Source organism: Canis aureus, chromosome 17, assembly GCF_053574225.1.
Source record: "Canis aureus isolate CA01 chromosome 17, VMU_Caureus_v.1.0, whole genome shotgun sequence".
In the NCBI taxonomy this organism is placed as follows: domain Eukaryota; kingdom Metazoa; phylum Chordata; class Mammalia; order Carnivora; family Canidae; genus Canis; species Canis aureus.
The window spans coordinates 35,691,972-35,705,121 of record NC_135627.1 but is presented as its reverse complement, the minus strand read 5'-3'; the positions used below and the strand labels follow the sequence as shown (position 1 = coordinate 35,705,121).

General features: G+C 32.9%; 1 protein-coding gene across 1 annotated transcript in view; it reads right to left on the bottom strand.

The window, feature by feature from the left end:
- Positions 1–2,068: 2,068 nt before the first annotated feature.
- DACH1 (dachshund family transcription factor 1) overlaps positions 2,069–13,150 on the bottom strand; it is a 422,360-nt gene continuing 411,278 nt past the window's right edge. Inside the window, exon 11 of the mRNA XM_077855416.1 lies at positions 2,069–4,882. Coding sequence (XP_077711542.1) covers positions 4,845–4,882 — 38 coding nt within the window. The 3' untranslated portion in view covers positions 2,069–4,844. The remainder of the gene's footprint in view (positions 4,883–13,150) is intronic.

The window sequence follows — 13,150 nt, the reverse complement described above, 5'->3', positions numbered from 1 at the left end:
AAAATAATGGGCACACTTCTGTGGGCTGGGTCTTATGCTCCTGAATAATGGAAAGGTCAAGAGGTGAATAAGAGAAACAAATATGTCCACAATGAGGGAAAAAAGAAGCAGTCCCAAAGAGGAGCAGAGGGATAAAAGTAAGAGGGACCATGGCTTGAGGTTCCATGTTTATTCCTCTGTCTCTATGACCAATTCCTTTTGCTCTTTAACTATTTGCAGGAATTAGTTTTTGTTACGCCAACCAAAGAAGGCCTAATTGATCCAATGGTTCAATTCAAAATCTCTAGCTCATTAACCTATAAATACAAATAACGCTACCACAACAAGTGTCACTCATTACCTGATAGACTCTTAGCATTTAGGCATTTATCCTCTGTGTTTGAATCAATTGAGGCCATTTTACTATAGATCTATAGATGCTGGGTCATAAGAGTTAAATATTACAACTATACTCAAAAGTCCCAACATAGTAGAAATTTGATGATAATGTGTGTGAGTGTGTGTGTGTGTGTGTGTGTGTGATTAAACAGGCTACTTACCTTAGAATAAATTTGGTGAGCATTGGTAAGACAAATGATCTGGTTGAAATAAATAAAAAATACCATGAAAAGAATACCTGGTAGAGCGTTTTACCTAGAGGAAAACGTATCCATCCCTTTCCTCAATCCCTACACAACTATTTAATTCACAAAACACGTTGTATTATTCTCTAGAAGGTGGATGTACAATTGGGTCACTATTACTACTTCTCAGGAAGTCTCTAAGTCAGTACCCTCTTAACACCAGCTCCATGCCCACTACACATTAGAAGATGCTCAATGAATCTTTTCTCATTGAAAGTAAAATTTCCTATTCCAACAAAATGATCAGCTCCTCTGGGACAACAGCTAAGTTTCCCACTTGAGTCATTACAACATCTAGCACAGTGCTTTGTGCAGAATAGAGGCTTTATTAATGAATCTGTTTAAATGAATAAATGAAGATCAGTTCAGCTTTTATATACCAGTTGTACATATTAAAGGTAAATGTTAGCACCAAGCCTACACATAAGTAAAAGTGATATTTTTTACAATGCCATTTACAATAATGTTTTAATTCTATTAACATCTCTACTTCCCATATTGTAAAAATGCAATCCATATAACTTTTATTTGTAATTTACTCTTGTCTGGTAATAAATAGCTTTTGTTCATATTGTAGTTTTGCTAGTCCCAATGAGAACAACATGGGGAGAAACCTTAAATCATTACCAAATTCCACTAACATCCAAAGACTGTATGATGTTCTAGTACAAGTCTTACTGACATAAACACATGAAGACAGAAGACAAAAATGTGTTTGTAATGGTCACACAAACATTTTAAGTTTTTATTAGGGAAAATCATATTTTGTTAATTCATGAAATAATTTCTTTTGACAGAAAAAATCCATTTTCCATTCTCTTGGGAACGTTTAGAATATTCACAGAGATAGTAACCCAATATTTGTTCATATGCAGCATTTTGGATTGATTAAAACGTGTCTATATTATTAAAAGATATTGGAATTTCAAAGTTTCTAAAGGCATTTTTTCCAATGATAGAGAATGAAAGCAAAACACTAAGAGTTACAAATCTACACTCTTATAGATATGGGAATAATATATTTTGTTCCATCAACATGTCTACTTTACATTATTCAGCACAAAGCTTTGTGAAATAAGAATCATGGGAATATAAGAATATAAAGGAAAAGGGTACAAATAACAGCTTCATAAACTGAGAAATGTACATAAATAAATCATGTATATGTGGGCAGTTTGCTTAGCTGGCAAGAAACAAAATATGGAAAATCTGCTTGTTAAACAATAACTACAGAGTGTGCTTTTATGATGTTTTTCAGCACAGTAATTCATATTAGAGATAGAAGCAGTTGCATGTTAAATAAAATCATTGAGCATTGTTCCCCTCGCATTGCAAAGAGCTGACTTATGTTGTTTTTAGATGCCTCCCATTAGAAAGTAAATATTCCTTCAATGCTATGCATTTCACAAAATTTAATAAAGACGAACTGTAAATAAAGTCACAGGGAGATTTCAGACAGTTTTATTAGGAGATTGTTGAAAAGAAAAAAGAAAATTAAATACAATAACAGTAAACGTGGTTCTCACATTGAAACCAGGCTCAAAGAACTAGGCTACCATAGAAAAATTTCCAATTCTTGCATTATGATGTAAAAACAGATTTTTGTACAGATTTTGTACAACAAAATTCGTAATAACCTTTTCTCATTTTTAGAAAACTTTAAATATATAGATAAAAATAGACAATTTTCATAGGTCCTACATGAAGATGAGTATGTTCTGTTCCAAGGGCTTGCATAGAGCGCAAATGTGGTTATAATATAGAACTAGACATTAATATTTTTAGGATTACAAAAGCATGGAAACCATAAAATGGGCACAATTTTACTTGTCTATACCAAAAAATAAAAACCCAAACAAACAAACCAAAAACCCAAAAACAAAAACAAATTTCAAACCGACCTGTATAACTAAAAAAGGAGAAAAAACTTAAGTTACAGACTTAAAATAACATTTCATGAATTGTAATATTTACAACATGTTAGTAAGATTCTCTCTTAACATATAGCTGATAGCTTCTTTCTTTAATTCTTGCTAAAATTCCTTTTATACCAACCAAACACTAAAGCATTCTCAAAGGTCTTGAAAGTATGCATTTTAAAACTATTTAACCTACTTAACAGGTGACTCTATGCAAGGAGCAGAGCAATGGCTGATTCTACTACTTAGGTAAGTTGTAGGCTTTTTAAAAAATCTTTTAAAAAATGTATGATTCAAAAGCTTGCCACAAGTCCCTCCAATTTTAAGTGTTGTAATCCTTTAAAGACTGCATACAGGGAAAAGCAAGAAATACAACAAGGAATAGAATCTCTTGTGCTCAAACAACAAAAGATGGCTATGGAAAAACTATGCTTCGAAAACCAAGTTTCTACAAAGCATATACTAATAGTATTTTAAATAAAAATATTGCTCCCTTTCAAGCAAGCTAAAATAGGAACTGTATATATAACTTTTTTTACTGTAGTAAAAAATGGACTTAGCTGGTTAATAGCAAACTACACAAAAGAAAGAAGTATGTTCCAGTATTGCAAGGAAGACCTAAAAACTATAGAAGCTTAGTGCCAGAGTATCTATAATGTTAATTTCCTCTCTTAACCAAATGATTAGTACCGAATCAGAACTATCTTTAAACATTTTTAAGCTAGTTTTCTTGGACATTTGGGATTTTGCTCTTTATGGTAATAAATAATGCTATGATCATAAAATTTTAAGATGACAGCAAAATCATAAAATGCACAGCGACCGTCCTGATTCATAATATCAGTCTTTAAAGGTGTAACTCCAGATTAATAAAAACAAAGAGAAGGTAACTACAGTGTGTAATAAGCACTGTTTGCAGCTTTACTTCCAGTTATCTGCACAAAAGTGAAAACACATACTGTAACTTTCAAAAAGACAGTGAAAATAACACATAGGCACCCTTCCCTCTGACGGGGTGGGGGGGAAGCACAACACATTTTAACTTTATCACTCAGCGCTACATGGTATTGGACTGATACATCAAGGGTTTGTTAGGTTTTGTTTTTCAGCAACATTAACATAATATGACATTAACATATAAAAATATTTCTGGTGTTTTGATTTACTGTTCAGCCACGATCCATTCTCAATAGTGCAGTTTGGGGCACTAACTAGGGTTCAATATACAAATAAAAGTGGCTGACACAGAGTTCTGATGTCACCAGATGCTTAAGATCTCATTCATTAATACTGTGACTCCAGACAAATATTTACATGCCTGCATGCGTTAAAACCAGAAAGGTGTCTTTCTGACTAACAGGGTGACAAAACATATTTTCTAAAATTCTCATTTTCCTAAACTCTAGTATACTACTGCATACATAATACCTTCCTTGTATGTTTTATGTTTATATACTGTACATGTGACCAACAGTTTGAATAAGAAGCATCATTATTATTTTAAAATCTATATGCCCACTACCAGTTTGGAATGAAAACATGTTACATTTATTTTATTTTTTTAAGAAAAAAGACCTTCAGTGAAACCTTTTGGCTTATATTCAATGCTTCTTTTCAGATATGCAAAATGTTATTTCACTGGGTTGTTGTCAACATCCAATTGTTGGTCTTTTGGAAGTATGTGAAAAAAATCTTCAGGAGAAAACCCACAATTAGTTTAAAATCGAATGTAATAGAATATTACTCTTTGATTTATTGATTTTTTTGTTTTTTTGTTTGTATTTTTTGTTTTTTTTTGTGTGTTTTTGTTTTTTGTTTTTTTAGGAATCCTCTATGCCCCCTACAAGTTCATTTCCAAGGGTTCTTGCTGGTTTCTGGAGGACATAATTCTGAAGGTCTGAGTGATCACTGGTACAAGAGTCTTTTGATGTGCTCAGATCCAGAATTTTCAGAGGAGGAAAATGGTTCATTCCATTAAAAAAACAAAGCCAGGCCTTATTCAGGCCTGCCTTTAACTCTGTATACAAGTGTCCAGCAGCAAAGTTGCAGTGTTATTAACTGTAAGAAGTTTGATACTTGTACATTTACAAACATTCTCAGGTCTCTGGTATGAACCACAGGTGAAAATCAATGGAGGAAACTTTTTTTTTTTTTTTTTTGTAGAATACTTAAACTTTTAAAGAACATTAATACACAAAATTGAGGAAGTTCCCTTAAAAGGACTTTATTTTTTCCGAACTTTCCAATGACGAATGTCTGCAAAGTTCTTTACTATAACATGGATTTCTTCAACAGGAAAAATTCAGTACATGACAGTAGTTTTCAAATACAGTCTTCCATCTAAAAATGAACAATAAAGAAATAATTAATTTCATGACATCTGGGGGACAATTATGAATATAAAAAGTAAGTAGCCTGGTATAAAATTTGTAGATTTTATTCGATCTTCACTTGTTTAGGAAGTAACATTTTCCACATATTCTTAAAGTTAATTTCATAATTACGTTGAGTTTCCATGATCAGAAGGAATACAGAATTTCTAGTTCTCATAAATATATATTTGTTATTTTGATATCAGTTTGAGAGCACTCAGAAAACAGATAAGAGTATGCGTGTGTGGGTGTTACTGATATGCAAAGCTAGTTGATTTCTGTTGAATGACAATTCCTTCCTCCAAGCTTGCAGAACCAAATTTTCTCTGAATGCACTCAGGTGTGTCTCCATCACGAAAGACTGAGCTCCCATCTTACTCCTTAGCAGTGCTGTTAAGTATACCATTTAATGTACCTATTGTGCACATTTGTTGCTACTTATATGAAAGCCATCTAGGTTATTTCATCACTGTCAAGGAACTACATAGTCTTTCCTCCTTGAAGTGAAATTAGCCAAACAACCAAATGTTAAGAAGGAAATATATTACTCAACTTTTACCAATTAAGAAACCCACGGTTATGTGAAAAAGCAAATCAAATATTGGACACATGCAATAATCCCATTCGAATGAGACAGAAATAAGAAATGGGAAATTATGGGACGCCTGGATGGCTCAGCAGTGGTTGAGTGTCTGCCTTTGGCTCAGGGCGTGATCCTGGGATCTGGGGATGAAGTTCCGCATCAGGCTCCCTGTGAGGAGGCTGCTTTTCTCCCTCTGCCTATGTCTCTGCTTCCCTTTCTCTCTGTGTCACTCATGAATAAATAAATAAAATCTTAAAGAAAAAAAAAAGAAATGGGAAATTAAAAATCCAGAGGAAAAACAAAACAAAATGTAAGCTCATTTCTCAAATGTAGCACGCTTCAAGCTGCCAACTTTGTGGTGTGGACTAAATTTTGGATATATTTGTATAAAATATATCTAAATTCCTATTTATAAGATCTACAGTAGAAGGTAATAAGAAAATTTTTCCAAGCATTTTTAAAACTGAATATTGCCATAAATGTTTGCAAAATGACTGGTAGCTGACCAATAGTGTTAAAATATAAAGAAACAATCTACAATAAATCCAGGAAATAGAAAAATACAGTCTAAATATGTGCAGCTCTCACTTTCAACATTAAGCTCATTGAATTCTTTTACATAATATATAGTAGACACAGCAACTCATAAGGAACTTAAAACCAATGTTAAACCATTTTTTACTTCATAGAAATACTGGTGTGCCCAAATTTTACATCCCTATTTTGTTTGATTTTAGCTTAAACTCTACAGTTGGAATATAACCTCTAAAACATCATAGAACTCTGTTTTATTCATTGATATATCCGCCAAACCTAGTACATGTTCAATAAATATTTGTTATACATATGAATCAGAGACAAGTTTTGTGAGACTTACACGAAGTAGATATTGAAATAAATAAAATATATATTTAATATATTATATTCTTAACATCCAATATCCACCATTTGCCTTCAACAGCATGAAAAGCAATGTCCATCATATCAATCTCATACTGGCTAATTTCTAATAAGATATATCAAGTATTGGTTACCTCAATAAAATTAATCCAATTCAACTTTAATAATAACATTTATTTGTTATTAATAACACTATTATCAAATTATTGTTATTAATATCATTATTTATTTATTAGGATCTCTAAACATCCTTATCTTCCCTGTTCAATAATCATATATCATTATTTTTAATATATACAACATCTAATAATGACAGTGACTATCTGTTCCCCGTAAGTGGCATACACACTTGGATATATACTATCTGAGATTCACAAATGAAAATATATTATTAAACCAACTATTTTTGAGCCATGACTTAAAGGCATGCAAAACTATGCTCTATAATCACCTTAGAAATGTTGTCTAAAAACATTTTACTTCATGGTCAGTAACAATAATCTTTCATTAATGCTAAATATTACTATAGCTCCCAAGTAGCCATTGTGATAATATTCAATAAAGATAGAAATTTCCTAAATCAAGTATTAAACTAATACCAAAATCAAAGTCATAACATTTTAATGAAAATTTCTTTCGAAGGATACAGCAGTATCATATTAACATATTATGAAATATTTATTGTTTTTGCATGGAACATGGTCTGATTTCTTGTTTGCTTGATTACACCCACCTGTGGGACAAAATTATGTTTTTTCTCACTTACATTAGAGATATAAATATAGATATATAGATAACTTTCTAGTTTTAGCTTAGCGGGAATTTCAATTATTCACTTTAGAAATAAACCTAATAAACTTGGTATTTATAAAAATAAGCTAAATTTTCCGCTTTTCATTTACTTAGTACCAGGTGGCTAAAATTTGCACCTTTTTAGAGATAACTTTGATCATAATGATTTTTACTATGTAAGGCAACACATTTTATAAAAATATAGAGGATTCAGAAGCAACTGAAGGAATACTATATTTTTACCAAAGTTTTCTAATTCTTAACCTTTAATTACTTCATCCCTACTTCTTTATCCTTTGAACTGTCTCAGTATTTCTGCTATATATAATTATGTTGAGAGCATCATTTCCACTCTTACCTTAAAAAAAAAAAAAAAAAAAGGCAACGTTTCCTAGCACTAGACAATGGGACAAGAGACATTCTTAACTTTCCCCAAATTCAAATTCCTTCACAATATCTATGGAAAAGTATTTGCTCATAATTAACATTTCAGGGTTTGTTTTGATTTTTTAAAATCTTTGCACACTGAAAAAGAAAAAAAAATAAAATCTTGAAAAACAGCTTTTGAATCTTCCGTGTTGTCTACAGCCTGATAGGTAGAAAGATTCTAGCAGCAAAGAGTTGTTACCCAAAAATAATTCACTGAGCGTAAATACTTGTTTTGAGAGATTTACTAGCCAAATTCTTTACCAAGGCCTACCAGGTGCTACCTAATTTGATACAATATTTTCCTCTCTAATCTTGCTATTACCACTTTCCCCTCTTCCATGACCCTGGCTCTCCTTTGCATCTAGGACATGCCAAGCTCTGTACTGTGTTGGAATATTTAGGCCTGTTCTTACTTTTAAAATCTAGAAGGTAAATACCTCCTCCTTCCCTGTTTATTTTTCTGCTCCCTTATATGCAACTTCTCTAGATAGAGAGCTCCTATTTATTCTTTAATATAAGCATCCTAGGAATGAACTCCTTAGCATTTGTCTCACTTTGAAGTTACATCTGGGGAGCCTACTACACAACTGAGAACCACAGAAGTAGCATCCATATCTCTTATCCCATCAGTATTAGAATGACAGCATTCAGCACGATGCTTGCCTTAAAAATTTTACGCAGTCTCAAATAACAAACTTTTGGAGAAATAAATTAATATGCTTATATGACAAAAATAATTACCTTTAGCATTTTAATGTCTGCCTGAAACTAAATTTTATTTTATTTTATTTTTTTATTTTTTTATTATTTTATTTTATTTTATTTTATTTTATTTTATTTTATTTATTTATTTTATTTATTTTATTTTTGGAGGAGGGATGAAGGGATAGGAAGAGAGATAATCTTAAACCGGCTTCATGCCCAGCATGGAGCCCCATATAGGGCTTCATCTCACCACCATGATATCATGACATGAGCTGAAATTGTGTCAGAAGCTTAACCAACTGAGCCACCCAGGCATCCTTAAAACTAAATTTTAAAATGAAACTATATTCATTAAAAAATATAACAATGATATTTATTTTGAAAGCATCTTTATCACAGGTCATATATAAAATACATTTATAAAAATAATATACATTATATTTATATTCTCAGTATCTTATCTACTATAATTCTACTTTTAATAAATGTCTCCTTGCATTTTTGACTAATGTTCCTAACAGATGGACAAATGCATCAAGCATTAAAGATGCCAGCTATAAAATAGATCCCACCTGCTACAGTTAAGGCATTTCCATGATTAAATAATACTTGGGCATCAGAGATTATCTGCCTTAGAATTAACTAGAAGCAGATATACACCAGGCACAGACAGACCCTGGAGAGTAACTGTCTCTCCTTTTGACCACAAAGCCTAACTTTCAAATCAATTCTACTTTATAATTTTGTCATCTTTATTGAAACATACTTACAGATAATTGAAAGTCTGTAAGGAAAAAAATAATTTTATATTGTTCTGGAGAAATTATACTGGTCCTGAAATCCACAGCAAATATCTCCATTTGTATGTACCCAGAGAGCTAACAACAAGCCTCTGAATTATAGGACTATGGGTCTATCTCAGGCTTCTGATAACAAACCACCTGAGTGAAAGTTGAATGGCAAGGGTGCTAGGAAAGATATATGGGCCCATAACTCACACTGAGCTATGTTTTTATGTTATATAATAATGGTTTCAATATTTCCTTTTCTTGAGTCTTTCAACAGCAAGCAAAGCCATGGGGCCATAGAGAAGGCTCTACAAAAACAAGCTATAGACGAAGGTCATTCCATGGCTAAGACTTGTTATTCAGAGGTGTGTGTTGTTTGCATCTGAAAACTCAGAGGTCTTATCTATGTATTTTGCTTTAAGGGCTGCCCTTTGTACATTTTACTTACCTTCTAACTAGATAATCTTAACACCTATCCACTATTTTTTGTACTATATTTATTTATGCATGTGTTGACCACAGAAAAACATGTTTTCTGTTTCTTCTTGTTGCTGGGCCAGGTTTACCAAAAAATTATTCCTTAATACCTCAAATGGATGAGAGGTTTTTTTTTTAATCAAGTAAATTAGCAATAAAGGCAATAATTATTAGTAGTATAGCTAATATTTTCTGGGCATTTGTGTTCAAGATACTTTATAGGTTTTAAGCCTGAACTTCCCAACAACTCAACAAAATATATCTCCTCAGTGCCTTTTACCTTTTCTTAAATATTTTATTTATTTATTTATTTATTTATTTATTTGAGAGACAGAGAGAGAGAGCATGAGCAGGGTGGGGGAAGGGAGCAACAGAGGAGAGGGAGAGGGAGAAGTAGACTCCCCACTGAGCAGAGAGCCCATCTCCATCTCCATCCCAGGGACCTGGGATCATGACCCAAGCCAAAGGCAGATGCTTAACTGACTGAGCCACCCGGGCACTTTCTTAGTGCCTTTTAAAAGTAGGCTATTAAGCTTGAAAAACTTATGTATCTTGCACATTTTCACAGAGCTAGCAAATAAAAGTGCAGGTATTTGATATGTGTATGAATCCAAATTTCACATCCAGTCCATTACACTTCCTTTCTTTAATAAGTAGTGGACTCTCATTGCAGGAAATACCATGCCTCTGACTTGGAGGGGTAAGGGCTTGACTCTCAGTACCTTTAGCCTGTCTGCCCTGTGGATCTATTCCTTGCTATCTTCCCCAAGACAGCAAGGAATAGATTCTGCATTCTTTCAGTATGTAGAATTTCAACTGAATAAATTGAAATGAGAACTAGAATTCTGATGGTTTGGTTTCAGACAAAATATCTTTCCTTTAACACTATGATTATTTGCTTTTGTATGGGAGGTTGATTTGACAGAAAAATCATCAAGATACACTTTGGGCATGGGAGTACTTAATTAAAAAGTCGATTCTAATTAAAAGCATTTGGGAGTAGGGAGTGAATGAAACTATTTAAATTACAAATTCCTAATAGTTCCAAAGTTCATTGTGATTTGATGCTTACAGCTATAATTTGGTGTATAAGAAAGTAGCTAGATCATGGAATAACTTATTGCAAGTGTAAATTTTTGTATATTTACTGTTACTATGAAGGTTTAGATCTATAGATAATGACTTAAAATTTTTAAAAATCCCTTGTAAAAATGGATCTCAGCCTTTAATATTAAAGTTGAAGCTGGGGGACCTGGGTGGCTCAGTCACTTAAGGTTCTAACTCTTGATTTCAGCTCAGGTCATGGTCTCAGGGTCCTGAAATGGGGCCTTACATTAGGTTCCATGCTGTGGGTAAAGCCTGCTTAGGATTCTCTCTCCCTCTCCTTCTGACCCTCCCTGGCTCTCTCACTCTCTTCTTGACCCCTCTCAAAAAATATATAAATAGATACAGTTGAAGCCCTCAGATGGTACATATAGGAATATTATATGTTAAGTATATAGTATATCATTTGCTGTGGCTAAGGAGGAAGAAATAGGGGATCTGTCACAAAATTTCTAATTTTGGTTTGATTTGGGTTCATGTATTAATTTTACTATTTTGGGATCCCTGGGTGGCACAGTGGTTTGGCACCTGCCTTTGGCCCAGGGCACGATCCTGGAGACCCGGGATCGAATCCCACGTCGGGCTCCTGGTGCATGGAGCCTGCTTCTCCCTCTGCCTATGTCTCCGCCTCTCTCTCTCTCTCTCTCTCTCTGTGACTATCATAAATTTAAAAAAATAAATAAATAAAAATTTACTATTTTGCTGTAATGTTTTTGCAGGTATTATTATATGTAGTTATTGGTAATGTCTAATACATATAGACAGATATAAAATTTAGCTTTCATTCTATATATACTTTAAAACTAGAGTATTGAATACCTTGATTATTTATTTTTAAAACTAATGAAATTTGTTCAATAACAATCACACTATATAACAAGATTTTTATATTAGAAGATAGCATATAAATTGGAACAATTTCAAATTGTTTAGTTGGAGGACATCTGAAATCCAGTTCTTTCATTGTATGAAAACTATGTGAAATCATTAATAAGGGAGTATGCTAGTGAAAGATATCACATTATATACAAATAGATGTATATTCTAGTTTTGAATAGAACTTCCTTGCAAACATCCACAAAATCTCTAACATGTCTTTTGTACAAAGGGCTTAATAAATTACATTTCCTGTTAGGAAGTAGCTTGATTAAAAATGGCATCTATTTGTTCAAAACTTATATTCCAGACACCTATAATCTAACAAAATTTGCTGCTCTCACAAAACAGTTGTATGTGTATATATCTCACTACTCCAGAACTGAGGAAAATATTAACATAACCAAGGGCAAACATATAAGATCATATATCCAGAAAGTTTAATATTTACTTAAAGAATATTAGTTTAATATTAGCCTTGAGCCTCTCTCAACATAATGTCCTAATCATGTGAAGTAAGAGAAACCAAAACAAGTGATGAAAACAAATGTTAATGATTCATGTGATATTTGATAAGACAACGAGAGGAAGTCAAAATAAAAGCAAACAAACAGGAACAGATGGGAAGGATCTTTGTCAAGTCATAACCCCTCTTCTAAAACCCCCAAAGGAAGAAGCTAATTAAAGAAAATATTGTTTCTTGCTTTTTTTATATAATTTTATATTTAGAGTAAGAACATTCTGCAACTGCTAAAGCAAAGAAGCAGAGACACAAAGTCTACATTTAACATGAGAAATATTTTAAGAGAGATTGATGTTCAGCACAGGCCCTTTTACAAGAGGATTCTGAGTAAATATCATTTCTTCTCATGAAATGCAGCTAATAACAGTCTAAGTGATTTCCAGAAGTTATATTCAAGGTTATGTTCAAATACAATTAAAAAGTAAAAACTGAAAAAGTTGCAACAAATTTTGAATTTTATGTAACTCAGCGTTTGTAGCTGCAGAATTTGAGGCCCACAGAATTGGGTCAAAGTAAAAGACGACTAGATCCCAGATTCCTTTTGAATGCTCCATATAAGTACCTGATTCTCTTCTAAAGAGTGGGCATGGACCTTGTATATAAGAGCATTGCAACAGGTGTATTCCATATATATTAGCCAAATATATTAGTAACCCACAGTGTGTTATGGGTTACCTAATGGAACAATATGGTTCAGCTCATTTGAAATCAGAGCAGATAATATCATGTTTATTAAAAGGCTAATATGAAGTAAATCTCTAGTGGTTAATAATGAAGACAAAAAAGTATAATCAAAAACTTTTATAAATTTTTCGGTTCCCTTCAAAGAAAAAAGTAAATGACAGAACATAGTCTAATTTAAAACAAGTTTTTGGGGGCAGCTTGGGTGGCTCAGTGGCTTAGCACTACCTTCAGCCCAGGGCCTGATCCTGGAGACCCGGGGTTGAGTCCCGCATCAGGCTTCCTGCGTGGAGCCTGCTTCTCCCTCTGCCTGTGTCTCTGCCTCTCTCTCTCTCTCTCTCTCTCTCTCTCTCTCTTACTGTCTCTCATGAGTAAATA